This window comes from Aptenodytes forsteri, unplaced genomic scaffold, assembly GCF_000699145.1.
Source record: "Aptenodytes forsteri isolate BGI_AS27 unplaced genomic scaffold, ASM69914v1 Scaffold172, whole genome shotgun sequence".
Classification (NCBI taxonomy): domain Eukaryota; kingdom Metazoa; phylum Chordata; class Aves; order Sphenisciformes; family Spheniscidae; genus Aptenodytes; species Aptenodytes forsteri.
Genome location: NW_008795018.1, coordinates 12,505,594 through 12,520,132, shown reverse-complemented (window position 1 = coordinate 12,520,132; position 14,539 = coordinate 12,505,594). Strand labels below are relative to the sequence as shown.

The window sequence follows — 14,539 nt, the reverse complement described above, 5'->3', positions numbered from 1 at the left end:
CAAATTTTTTTAACTAGCGTCTGTTAACCAGCCTATATATGTGGGGAAGTGGAGGGAATCAAAGGTCTACAGAGTTTTTCCCTACAAAACTCTTTAAGTGCAACTGTACCCTGGTAAGTCCCTTCTGGAACCACATCTGAAGAAGGTCTCTTCTTGCACCCACTGGAAAAATCTTTTCCTCCATCAGTTCTTTTAAAATTCCTTTATCAAATATAAGTGCTTGGCAGACGGAGCCCCATCTGTCATTATACCATTATCTGTTGTATTTCTAAATTTGCTCTCACTTGTAGTGCTTGTGAGAACACTTTGGCATTGTTCTTAATTGTTCCTTGGACTGTTTGCAGAGTTATAACTTTGAACAGTGAATTAACTCTTGGGAAACGGCATAATTTATTACATGATTTTATGTAAGACAGTACACTTCCCCTATCCTTTACTCTTTCACTTTCATATATGTATGTTATGCAACTTTTTTTTAATCATTAATTAGGCTGACTTTGGCACTTTCTTGCCAATCTGTGGTATTGAGCCAATGCCAAAGGCAAATACCGTGTTAGATACAGTAGTGGCCTGATCTGGTGTGGCAAACCCTATTTCCATTCTTCAATGAATGGGTTTTTTTAAAATATATCTGTTAGCGTAAGATCTGACTTACCTAAATCCAAACCACAGTGAAATATCTCTAATTATTTTGTAATAGTTGTTTATTTTGAGTCTGAGTGTAGATTAAGCTGTGTCTGAAAGCATAGAAGGAGTATATGGCCTTTGGGAGTGTCAATATAATGGTTTAATCAGGTGAATAGGTTTAATTATTTCAGTAGTCATACTAGTAAATTGCAGAACCCAACAACAGATAACGCAGTTTATAGGATCACTGGTTCAAGTTCAGCCTGTATACATCACTCAGGAGTCCCTGATCTGTAAACTAATATTTGCTGCTACCATAAAAAACACCCAGACTGCTCAAAGGCACATTCTAGTGGTTCAGCCTCGTTTCCCAGCTTTGATACTTGGTTTTAGTCAAAGCAATGACTGAGTTCTGTCACAGAGGATCTGTCAGGTGGACTGTGTACCTACCCTCTGGCTCTGGATAACCCTAAATTTGTATGGCTAAAACCCATCTCAAACACACAAAGAGAAATCAATGGATTAGTCAATTCTCTGCCTTGCATATTGTCAGTTAAAGGACACTGTACCCTGCCTTATAGTAGGGGAATAATTGGCAAATATTTGTTTTGTTGAGGACAAAACAGTTCTATTTTTCAAAAAGTTCATTCAATAGTGGAGTTGGTTTACTTTTAATAATTTGCATCACTTTTGTTAATACCTTGACCAATATAAAATGACTGGCCAGTTAAGAGGATATCTGGTTTTAAGTGGTTAGTTGAGGAGGTTGATGATAATTCATGCTCCATTGTAGATGTTGCTCTTGCTGTCAAGGTATAACTTACCATGCTTGACAATGACTTACATTGAACTTGACTTCATACACTCCTAGGACTGCCTGGGGGATAGCTTTCTTATCTTGAGAAAAAGCCTTTTTCAAACATCTTATGGCTCAAGAGGCTACAACCTTACTCTGATTCAGTGACTGGAACTGGGATGTCCAGCTGTCTCCTTACACCAGCAAAAGTGTTCATTTTGTGCTCTAACCTGCTGAAGACATTCACTGGCAAGATGATTAGGATGTGGAATATGGAAAAGTTGATGTTTAAAGTCACTAAAACAGCTATCATGGCTCATAACAGGGACATAAATCTACAGAGTACACATGAGGACTATTGATACATTTTTATCTGTGTAGCTCAGCAAAGGTGCAGCCCATCAGATACTTTTTCGGATTCTTTTCTGATAACCAGGTGTTGAGTTGAAAGTTACTGAAGTTAATTGTAATGACTGTTCATCTGCCCATCCTTGCAACTGTTCGGCTCTTTTGGAGCTCTGGTGGATATACTGTAGATATTGCAGTGATACTGAGCCCATCTTGTCTCTTGGTAATATGTATGTGCCTAAAGTACAGAAATTGGGCTTTCTTTGTAGAATCGACACCAGGGAAGCAGCAATTTGAGTAAAACCAAGGAAGAGCTTGACTCTTTGCTGCTTTTTTATGTAAATGATATTGCGAAGAAGTAGAAAAAAAAATAGATTTTTCTATGTCCAACTATAAGCTATTTCCTCTGTCTTCTTATCTGGAAAAAATGAAGGATCTTTAGACTGAGTCGGAATCTCATCTGGAACCTCATGAAGGTCATCATGCATCAGTATTCATAGCAGCTTTCCCTCCTTCTTTTTCCCCCCCCTACAAACACACACACTCACTCTTTTTAGAAATAAGCCAGGGCTTGGAAAAAGTAATAACCGGCATTCCTGAATCCAAGATGTGGAGCTCTCCTCATAGTGTTACTTCCTGTAAAGCTGGAGAATCACTTCATAGGATTATGAGGCTACTAAAAGGATAAATGTCTTCTACTTAAAGTACCCATGAATATTAACATTCTTAATGGAGTTTTTCCTCCTCCTATCCAGATAGTATAGTCATATTCAGATAGCATTGATAAAGTTAGAGCAAGGCACGTGCTGAATGGACAGACCTGCAGACCCTCTAGATCCTTCTAACCAAATTTCTTTTAGAGAAAAGGACTGCCTTAATGGTTCATTTTCTTGATGTTTGTCCTTTCTGTGGTGTGTGTTGCCTGATCTGGAGTCCCAAACTGGATGGCAACTGTGTGCTATTGCAGAAGGAGCTCAGAATAGTTCTGATACAGCTGAATATGGGGTTCTGTCCATTACAAGTTAACTTGCATAAAATGCCAATTGGGTTTGTACTTTTTGTCATCAATATCTTGGAGGAAAAAATGCAACCAGTTTAAAAAATGGGAAAGTAATTGAATTATACCTCAAAATCCTGTATGCTTTACTTCCACGTGATAATTGCATCAATGCTGTTTTCCAGTGGTGCATGCCAAGAGGACGTTTCTGTCCTCAGGAGAAGGAAACTGTGCATATTCTTTCCTTTTGTCCCTTTCCCCAACCCAATGCACAAAGGCAGATGAGGAATAAGGGGTTGAGAGCTGCAGTGTTGTTGTATGTTGTATATCCAGGAAAAAACCATCCCTTCAGTCAAATGTTCATGCAGATCATTGAAGACATTTTCTGAAGATATAAATTTGCTCTTTCTTCACTCACGTAGCTTTTTTTTTTCCCCTCTACCAAAAGTAGGCTGTCTGAAGTCACATGTACTATGTAGCTTATAAACACAGGCTGAAGTGGTTAGTGAGCCTTTTCTACATTCAGCAAGAAAGTCTAATTGAAAGCATCCATCCAGTAACTTCCGTAAATATTTACCAAAATTGTGGAAGTTTTGGTCATTTACTATAATGCTTAAATCAGCTAACAGCCTTAAAAAAGAAACTTTCTAAAAAGCCCACAAAAAATGAGGTAGTGCTCTAAGCCAATTTAAGTTGGCTAAATGTGAAAGATTATATGCAGTATTTGGAAAAAATACGGTTAAGCAATGTAGGTTTGATTTATGTTATTCTTGGCAGGTAAGTGGTGTTGCTTTTGCATCACCATATTGCCTTTTCACTTGCTTGTATCATGTTGACTTGTGAGCAACCATATTAACTGTACTTGAAAGTGAACGCTTCATTGCTCTTCAAGCCCTGTTTGTGCAAAACATGCTTTTAATGAGCATGCGCATTTAACTGTAACAGATTGAAAACAGGAGGACTCTCACAGTAGAAAAATTTGTATTTTGAAAGCTTGCCCACTACTATCCTTTGTTTCCAATGCTATGGTAAACTAATGCAGTGTTACAGCTCTGGCTTCTGCTTGTGGCTGGGCTTTTTTGTTTTTGTTTGTTTGGAAGGAGGGGATTGGCAGTAATTAAGGGGTTATCCATTATATTCACATATAGGAACTGTTAAGTAAGGTACTTTCTACCTTCAACTAACATTTAATGTGTATGTTAACTCAAATGTCAAATGAAATTGAGGTGTAAATGCAGTCATTATTGAAAAGATCCTGAGGAGGCATCAGGAATGAAAGCACTCCAAGGAGAAATGGAATCCAATTGATTTTAAAAAGTGGCTTGATGATGATAATGTTCTCTTTTAAGCATGGAGGAAAAACAGATTGCTTCTTAAACCAGTTTCCAGGCTGCTTTAGTGTTATGTCTTTTCCATACTACTCTTTCACTGTATTTTCTCAAAGGACATCTTCTGGCAAGATTGCTCTTTGAAGATGGTTTAGAATAAGGTAATTTATTGCAGCACAATTTGAGTGGGGAGTGTTTCTTGCCATATAAAATTGTATGGCATCCACTTTGCTTTCTCTTTTAAACACAGCAGACAGCAGGCAAAAAACATAGGGCTGCAAGATATGGGACATCTAGACTAATGTCTCAACACCATTCTTCTCTAGGTGTAACTAAAAGGACAGGGGAGCATATAAAATGCAGGAGTCCTAATTTTGTAGGCAGGCTTATTTATTACCAATATGTTTGTGGATTGACTTAATGAAGATTCTAGGAAAGCTGGAATTGGACCATCTGAAAACTAGAATATCACTTAATTTCATTGTCTTAGTGTATTCTCTTAATTAGGAGACAATTTTCCTAGAAAACTATGTGGGGTTTATGCATTGCTTTCACCCTTATAGTGGTATCAGTATTGATAACAGGGTGATGAACTACTTTGTAGTGGTCAGAAAGCAAAGGGAGATAATACCACTGAGGGTTAAGTATTGCTTTGTGAAGTTGCTCTAAACTGACAAATAATGGTTTTCTGTCTTTGACATCTGTTAAATGAATACAGCTGAATTTAAGTCAACTAAAGGGAACCCTGCTCTGTTAATCAGTCTCCCTTTCCCCTTTGCTTACCAAGTACTTCTTGGAGAGACGGTTTGACTACAAACTTTTTTCCAATTGCCACGTGCTTTTGCTGCATAAATCTTCATGTAGGTACATGGAATGTTCTTCCATATCAATTTTAAGCTAGTATGGGCATTTAACTTGCTTGCAAATTGAAGTACCCAAATAAGCATGCTGTATTCTTTGCATTGTCATGACCTTCCTTGGAGGTGTTGGATTTGAATGCTTCTGGCAGCCTAAAACAGATGATATAAACCCCCCTCATTATGTCTCCAGTGCAGGATTTTTACACTCTTAGAGCTTTATCTGATAATTGCAGCACTTTTGATCTGCAAAGAAAAGAAGTCAGAATAAGATAAAAGATCTGAAAGGCAAGTCAAATGCCAGGGAGTAGCAGTCTTGCATTGAATAGTCCTGTTTTCTTCTGGTGATGAAATCTCCAGAGCCCCTGTGGAGCTGTAGTCATGGGGAACAACCTCAGGAGGCCTGGGGGGTAGCCACTCATGGCACTGTCAACTGCCGGTACATGGTGTCTGGTTGACAAGGGGGAAAGGTGGATCTTCAGAGTTCTGCTTCTGGCTCTGTTGCAGTAGGATTTTACATCGAGGTAATTTTTTATCAGTGGGCATGCTTTGCAAGGCATGCATTCAAGCAGCCACACCACATTTCTGGATCCATCCTGAGGTGTGACGTATTTCAGTTCTTAAACATACTGTGTTCATATGGTACTGAATAAATATTCTGGTTTTGAGCTACAATACTGAGAACCTTCCAGTCCTCAAAATGTCAGATACAATAAGTTTTTGCTTGCCACTTACAATTAAATGACTGTCAGACTGAATGGTGCTGAACTAAAGTTTGCCTAAAATTGTAGTATGATTAAGGCCTTTCTGGTTGGGTTTCTTAGCCCTATATTAATACCATATGATGAAGTGTTCTAGCCCTGAAACAAAGCCCACGTGAAGTGGAAACTGTGGTTTCTTGATTAACTGCAAGGAAGTTAGTCCTCACTGCCCTTTATGCATTTGAGGCAATACTTCTATTAAAGATGTAATACATAAAACCCACAAAGTTTTGCAGGAAAATGATCTCCTAATTAAGAGAATACACTGAGGCAGTGAAATTAAGTGATATTCTAATTTTCAGATGTTTCATTCTACTGTGTCTAGGCTGAAGGAAATTATAAATTTCCCATTTAATTGTTTCGTTTTTATTAAATGACTCATCTTAAGCTTTCTTTCCTTCTGCATGAAAATATAATTTTAAGATAGGCAATGTGGTAGTATCACTAATAGCTGTAAACTATATGAGGGTGTAACTAATAAAATAGGTTGAATTCCTGTGGCAGCCAGGTTTTACTCTGCCTCTGGCATAAAGCGTGACAAACGCACTTGGTGTGCAGCAGTGGGCTGTTAGTGCATGTCCTGCTGTGGTGAACTGTTGCCTTCTCCCTAGAACCACAGATGCCACAGTAACTTTCTCAGAAGGGAAACTGCTACTTTTAAAACACCACCCACAGATTGAATTTTCTACATTGCAAAATGTCAGCAACCTATTATCTGTTTCACTAACTGTCAAGGTATTGACTGTGAAAGTTTATAATGCAAAATTCAAAACTGTATCCTTGTAGATGTGTCAAAAAAGCTGCAAATCTATTACAAGTAAGAAAAGCAAAGCATAATTAGATGTCTCGGTGATTTGCATGGCCTTTCTTTGCCCTCCACTTTTTTTTTTTGGTAAAGTGAAAAGAGGCAGCAGCATCTCTGTGCAAAGCTGGCCCAAACCCCAATAGCAACCTTTGTTTTCCGTTGAGGTGCTGTGTAAGTTTATGGGTCTTCCAGTCAGCCTAAGGCCCTGCTGTGAAAGCACTGATCTCCTCAAAGGAGAATAAGTCAAGAATATTTTTCTTGTCTAGTATGGCCTTGGCTTCAGGATGGCTGTTCCCTTTTGCCAGGTTCTGCAGTGTAACCTGGGGCTCTATGTGCTGCTGAGGCTGATTCATTGAGAAGATTTGCATAAAGAAATGTTTATTTCTGTTTATGATAAACCCAGAATAACTCCTTTATTATTCTCTTGATATCTTTGCCAAATTAAATTTAAAAAAGAGAGAGTCAGCAGCTCATCCTTGCCCACAAATCAGACAATAACCACTGATCAAAATGAACCCAGTCTAAAACATTACCAGGTAGAAATCAACTTAGTAGATTTTTCATGTTGGTGGCGGTGGGGGGTGGGCAGGGGGTGTGTGTGTGAGTAAGAAGAGCCTCAAACTGTGTCTTTGGGACTTGAGTGTGGTGAGCCCACAAGGTGGTAGAAGAGCAGTTCTTGGCTCCCTGTCTGCTGCTGGGTCTCTTGGTTTCAGGAATGCAAGGAAATCCGTTTTCAGCACTCCCATATGATGGTTCCTGTGTTGCTGTGGCAGCAGAGCAGGGTGAGAGTTGGCTTCTGAAACAGGCACGCGAGGGGTTCTGCAGTGAAAAATCAAGGCAGCGATTAGTGCGTCAACAGATGCCTGCTTGTTCTCACAAGGAGGTTGTCATCTTCAGCCCACTCACCCCATTGTGAGCCGTCTTGAGCTAGCTTTGAATAAAAGAGACATTGTGAACATACTTGCTGGGGAGGCAGTCTCCCCTTCAGCACAATGAAGAAATACTTCCATGTGGTCACCATGCAGTTCACAAAATATCAAGCCCTTATCAATCTCTTTTATTAAAAACTAAAAAAAAAAAAAAAAGAGGTTAATAGAAAGATCTGTTCCCCTGCAGTCACCTGGTTCTCTGTTGGTCCCATGTGTCATACTGTAGCATCTGTCACACTTCCCTGGAGGAGCAATGTGGGAAAGAGCATGTTGGCTAGACGTGCAATATAGTCAGGCTCCTTGGTATGAAGGAGTATCTAGAACTGAGAAACTTTTTCCATGTCTGCCCGTAGTCTATTCCCTCAAACCCCAGGAGTGCTTGTTATGCTTTCTTCCTTATAAAACTTCAGCCAGTCACCTTTTTACCTGACTCTGTCTCCAAGTCTGGGCAGAACCCAGGCTGGAAACTGGAGGGCTCTGGTCACTTGGTGAACTTAACAGCTGGTTTTCCTACATTAAAGCTACTATTAAAGTGGTATTCTTGGAATTAAGTTTCATAGACGTCAGATGATTTAGGTTTTTTATTATTTCTTCACAGAACTTGACCTTTAAAAAAGGAGTCTTTTTGTACTAGATGTGAATTGTAAATATGAATGGAGGATTTTTCAGACCAGATATAAGTAAGAATAATTTTAAAACAGCTGGTTTTCCTACATTAAAGCTACTATTAAAGTGGTATTCTTGGAATTAAGTTTCATAGACGTCAGATGATTTAGGTTTTTTATTATTTCTTCACAGAACTTGACCTTTAAAAAAGGAGTCTTTTTGTACTAGATGTGAATTGTAAATATGAATGGAGGATTTTTCAGACCAGATATAAGTAAGAATAATTTTAAATACTCTGTTTTGTGTGGGTTTTTTGAAGCTCTTTTGTAAACTATGAATGTATTGTGTGTGTTCTATTTAAAAACACAGGTTGATTAAATCTTCAGATTGTAGTGTACAAGGCTTGAGTTACAACTCTGTTTATTAATAAGCTGTCCTCACTAATGGTGCTTTTGAATATCTCAAAAATCCCAGTACAGCAAAAGCCAAAATACTGCAAATGAAACCTATGAGTCCGTAGAACGTAGGTATGATAGGCAATGCTACTCACACTTCCAGTACTGTTGACCTTGGTGGTGTTGTCCATGTGCTTGCACCTCAAAAGTTTGCTTTTTTGGGTGCTCATTTATGGTAGTCTGGTAGCTGGATGTGAGTAGGGTGTAGAACCAAGAACTGCCTGGTAAACGCTTTCTATATTCTGTATGGTCTCTGGCACTTCAAAGTGAAATTGCATTAGTGTTAAGAACTACTTACTTTCTTCGTGTACTAACCATTTGAACAATTCAGAACTAGTTTGTTAGATGTATATGTGTCAGAGCATTCAAAAATAGGAGCCTAACCTTGCACTCCAAATGTTCCTTGACTTTTTCCCAAAGGTGTGCTGGTGACATAGGAGCGCAAATCCCTACAGCCTCTGGAATTGTGGAGGTGTATACAGACTACTCAGAAAACTTCCTTTTCCAGACTTGTTAAAGCTTGCGGTTTCTGAAGTAGCTTAACCTGGAAGGGAGTGTGTCCTGCAGTTGTCCTTTGCAGCACCAGTGAGCATTTCAAATAAAACTAGCGGAAAATTTCTGTGTAAAAGCTAGCAAAAATTTTACTGGCCATGAGTAACATAATTTACAAAAAAAATAATCAGTTGTTTCACATCCAAAAAACCACAGATTTTTGGAGTTAAGGTGGGATAGAAAAAGCAGCTATGACACATATTTTGCATTTAAGCATACTATTTTTACTAGTTTTCACTTTAGATATTGCTTCATATCTGATTGCTGATGTGTTTCAAAGATGCATAGATGTCTTCCACCACCGTTCATCGCTGTGACAGACACATCTGTTCCATTTGACTGTTTTGGTTTTTTTTTTCCATAAAGCAATGTGCAGATCATCTTCTAGCACTTATTTAGCTGCCTTAACGTACGGTTTACTTAAGTGTTTGCAAGAGCCATGTTAGATGCCTTTCTCATTGCAGCTTGCTCTGGTTTTACCTTGCAAACTGCAGCAAGTGCCCCAGATGCTCAGTGCTGTCACACAAGCTATGCCAAAGCTTCAGGGGGGGAGAGCAGTCCATCATGTGCCTTTCAGTTCTGGCCAGGGCAGGACCCGGATGGTTTACAGCTATTCCAAAACTTCATCTTGTGGAAAGCAAGTTGCTGGAGTCAGAGGGGATGGCATACTCCTCAGTCTCCTCCCAGCACAGGACTGGGATCAGCTGAAGCAGTGCATACAGACCTGAGAGCCAAGAAATTTCCCTAGGTCCCATAGCGGAAGACTGGAATTGGTGGTTTTGCACAACTCAGGTGGTTTCAGGACATGCTGTTCGACAAACCTCCCCCCCATCCCCTGGTACCCTACTGCTGGTTTTGATGCTTGCATGATGTGAAGTCAGTACTTGTATGAGTCACTCTGTGTCTCTGGGGGGAAGGAGGGAGGGGGAGATGTCTGTAATATTCCTGCAGTCCCTGTGCACCATCAGAGCACAGTGTGTGGGTAGAGAAGTGTTTGAATCTCTTAGAGCCTGTCTTGACTGCTGCGAAGGGAGAAGGCAGAGCCTTGGATTATTTTTTTCTCCCCTCTCCACCTCACTTCCTTACCAGCTAGCTGACAGCCCTGAGGTGGCAGGGTTGAGGGTGGTATCTGTGGGAGGTAAGAGGCCAAAATGACCCGGTGGGCCTGCAGGAGAGTATGCCAGCTGCTGAGCAGAGCTGCCCTGTTCTGCAGCCTGGCTCCATGACAGCACGGCTGCATACAGCCCTTGGACTGAAGCGTCTTGGGATGTAGCAGTAATGTAGTCCTGTGCAAATCAAAGACAGCAGCCTGAAATACTCAAATTTATTTTTTTTTTGTCCCAACGCTCCCACATCCAGGGGGAGATGATACTTTGCGTATACAAACCCCACATGCGTAGGACGATCTTAAACTTGAACAGCCAGCTGCTGTAATAAATAAAACGTAGCAAATGATCCCAAAGAGAAAGGGGAAATGGGAGTCAAAAGACCGAGGTGTTCTGGCCCAAAGCAGATGTTGGCAGTATCTAGGGTGGACGTGCTGGAAGAGGAGTGAGTCTTGGATGATGTCAATGAAGTGAGTAGGTCCAGCTGTGGGGGATGGGGCAAACCCCCCAGCAGAGCACTAAGGAAGCCCAGCTGCTCTTTGCTATCTGTAGGGAACATAGCTGTGCCCTGCCCCTGCTGCCTTACACCTCGGCCCTGAAGAACTTGGCAGGTAAGGAACGCGGAGCGATGAGTGTATCAGTGATCAGGGCCTCTAGCCTGTGGGTGTTACACTTCCACTACCACACCAAGGAAAAAAAATTTCTCTGCGTCTTGCTTCTCTTGATGCTCTTGGATCAATTTTAAGGCAGGTCCAAGTAAGAGCAAATTGCAACAGTCAAATCTAGAACTGATGGGAATTACTATGATAAAGACTTACAAAGGAAGGAGGCTCCAATATGCAGGGAGAAAATCTTTTTTTTTTTTTTTAAATACTCCAGCAAGACGGAGGGACAGCATCTGCAGACCTATGCCTTTCCCATAAGCATATCTCCTTGTTCTCATTTCCTTGTTGCAGTGGATGGAGAATGTCTACCTCTTCCCATGTCTTCCTGTCCCCTCCCATCCTACCCAAGCTGACAGACATGGTAGGTAACCAACCGGGCAGGCTCCCAGCTGTGTTAGCTGTCTCTGCCTGTGGGTGTTAAAGTCCATTTATTGCTCACACCAACTCAGCCCAAAGGCCTTTCCCTTCACAAGGGTACATTCATTCATCTTTTTTTATCTAATATGAGGTGAAAGTCCCACTGAACATGAAACCTTGTGTAGATCCTCTGCAAGCTAACAAATTGTTAGAATAAATTTATTCATAGGGCAGCATCTAGCTTTTGCATGAGTTAAACTAAAGCCTATCTTCATTACATTTCACCTTCTGTTATTGTACAATTTTTCTCCTAGTTTGAAGCTCCTTTTCCTAAATAGAGTCTGTGAGTATCTGCTTCAGAACCCAAAACCAAGAAGCAACCCCACTGTCATCTTAACAGACTTCCTTTATGATTCAGCAATAGTTTTCAGCCTTTGTGCTTTTATGGATCCTATTAAAAATATAAAAAATTCCAGTAACAGTAAAAATGCCAGTATAACACCGGTAAGCCTCATGGCTTCTTTTTTAAGACTTGCTCTTTTTCAGGCATCACTTGTGAATTTCTTGATGTAACCTGTAGGTTCGAGGGCCTTGTACAGAGCCTGAAAAATACTGCAGTGAAAAACATAATAGACCAGTAGGTGATTGCTTTCCTTGAAAGGGAATAGGTCAACTACCCATCTGTTAACTGTTGCAAATGAGTGATATACAAGAGTAATTAGGGCTGCCCACACAAAATGCGAAGAAGATGCTGTTTTTGTTGTGAGTCTTCTGGAACCTGTGTTTTCCTCACCCTAGATGTGGGAGCTCCAGGACTCTGGTGTATCAAGTAGCTTTCCTGCTGCTCTGAACTTCATGGTCATACCATGTTCCAAATATTCAAAATATTGTGCTACATGATTTTGTGGGCTGCTTTTAACTCTGGATTTCATTGATTTGGGGAAAAACGTTTGTTAACTTCAGAACTGAGCTGCCACACTTGCTGGAATCAGCGTGCCTGCTGTCACTGCAGTAAGCAATCTAAAAAGGATGCGTATTTTCAAGAGGACTTTTTTCAGGAGCAAAGTTAGCAAGGATTGCAATTAAGCTGTTGAAAAATGAGTAGTCTTAATTTAAAAAGCAGTTTCAAATTCCTGTGCACTTTGTAGCGTGAACTTCTGAAACGTATTTTCTCTGCACGGTGGTACAATCTCATGTGAAACTTGGGATGCGTTGTCTCAAACTTCTGCAAAGAGAGCCACAAGTAAAATATATGTTTTATTAGGTTTTTTTTTAACTGTGGCAGGACTTCTATTCAAACATATTTGCTGTAATTGGCTATAACTGCTATTTAAATAAAACTAAGCTTAAACAAGACATATTGCTGTAGTGTAAATGCATTTTTTTCAGATTTTTAATTTTAATCACTTGATTGAATTAATCTCTAGCAGAGCTTTCTCTTTTTCCTTTTAAAAACATATATATCAGTAAGTGATGGAATTTTGGAGTGGGAGGATAGCAAGGCAAAGGTACCTAAATATGAAGCAAGGTGTTTGACAAACAGCTCTGAAAATTCATAGCTGAGGTACTAAACACATCTTGTCATCTTGTCCAAGTTATTTCAGCAGTAGCTCATCAGGCCAAAGAAGTGGTTGTTTTAAGCCGAGGTTGTTCTAAGACTTCAGCACAAGAGTGGATCCCCAGACTGGGATTCCTGGGTGAGACCATCAGCCTCGTGCACCTTCTTATGCTGCTCCAGGAACCTGGGCTGGGGAAGATGCTCTGCAACTGCTCTGCCTGCCAGAGAGGCTTCCTGGCTTGGAGTACAGCTACCTTTCGCAGACCCTTTCCCCGTGCCCTCTAATGTAGCCTGGGCAGCAGAAATGAGAGAACCATTAAGGCCAAGGCCACATGTCTTCAGGGTCCAGGCTTTGTTACGGCTGGTGTAACAGGTAGTCCCTAGGGCATTTTGCCAGGAAACCCCTCTAATTTGTGGAAAAGGGTAGGCATGGTGCAAAAGTAGCTTGTGGCCCGCAAAGCCATCTGCTCCTACCGCTGTCTGTGTTGATGGAAAGTTTAGCACTGCATCCCTAAGTGAATCATGAAATTTCACCCATTATGCTTCACAGGTACCTATTTGATTTTCTAAAAGTCCTTTCTACCAAGGGAATTGGAGCGGTGGCTCTCGAAAATACGTTTGGTGAGGTTCCTAGTTGAAAAGAGATTTTTAAGAAATTCCACCCACCTTACTACAGTCTTAACATGGCAATAACAAAAATTAAGTTCACAAGCAGCCTTCAAAGTAGACAGCAATGTTCTATATATAAGCATACCCATTTAAAAGAATATGAAATGTGTTTTGCTTGGCTTTGGTACTGCAGGTAACATAAGAATCACCTGAGTTATCTTGCATACTGCATGCTGTGATCCCAGGGTTTTTGTGGTCAGTGTGAATATAACCACAAAATAATTTCAGCCTAATTTTAATATTCATTTAATGGCCAGAAAGATGAACTTAAAGGTCAAATATTAAAGGTTGTTTCATTCACATTAGCTACTAATGATTGCTACTTGCCACCCTTTTTCTTTAGTTAACTACCCACTCAGATGGGAGTATCTGACTGAATGGTCCAAAGCCAAAGTTAAAATCCTTCTTGCTCACACTGAACATCTTGGCATTAGTGTAACTCAGCCATTTCTGGGAGAAACTTGAGTCTGCAGATACACTGTTTTACATTGCCATTTAAGGCAATGTGAAATTGATTTTTAATTATTTTGTCTCTCCTATACTGCATCCACATGTGTGTGGGTAGAGGATGTTAATGTGCCTGCATAATTTTGTTTTAACTACGTAGCATTGGAACTGTCACTGTTTTGCTGCACTGCATTGGCTGATACTGTACTACAGCAGTGGACCCAAAGGTCCTTTTGTCTTTGTAAACATCTAGGGCAACTCAGCTGATCATCAGCATCCTTGGAGTAGACATCCAGTTCCTACTGGATGAGTGCTGCTAGATTTCCTAACCTCTCTACTTTGAAAGCTCTCTAAAATGATGCATATTGTGCTCTGTCAGCTGATGGCTAGAAGTCTCCGTAGTGCTAGTACGGTAGCAGGAGGCTGCCTGGGAATTCGGGCTGGCTTTGAGCAATAATGGCAATCTTCTCTCCTTTCACTCTTCCCTTAAGTAATTTTGTAACCTCAAGAGAACAACTGGCTACTTGGGTTATTAGACCAGTTGTTGAAAAGCAGTAAAACTGCTTGCTGTGGGTTGTGAGTGTGTGTGTATGCACACACATACGTTGGGTTATGTGTTTAGGTTTTTTTCCCAGGGCCTAATGTGAAGGGGGGGGGGAGGGGGGAGGGAAGAGCA

The 14,539-nt window shown here is 40.5% G+C and overlaps 1 protein-coding gene across 1 annotated transcript in view; it reads left to right on the top strand.

Moving 5' to 3' along the window:
* Positions 1–10,660: 10,660 nt before the first annotated feature.
* FAM171A1 (family with sequence similarity 171 member A1) overlaps positions 10,661–14,539 on the top strand; it is a 53,136-nt gene continuing 49,257 nt past the window's right edge. The window contains exons 1-3 of the mRNA XM_009275694.2: positions 10,661–10,778; positions 11,736–11,826; positions 13,298–13,368. Coding sequence (XP_009273969.2) covers positions 10,661–10,778; positions 11,736–11,826; positions 13,298–13,368 — 280 coding nt within the window. The remainder of the gene's footprint in view (positions 10,779–11,735; positions 11,827–13,297; positions 13,369–14,539) is intronic.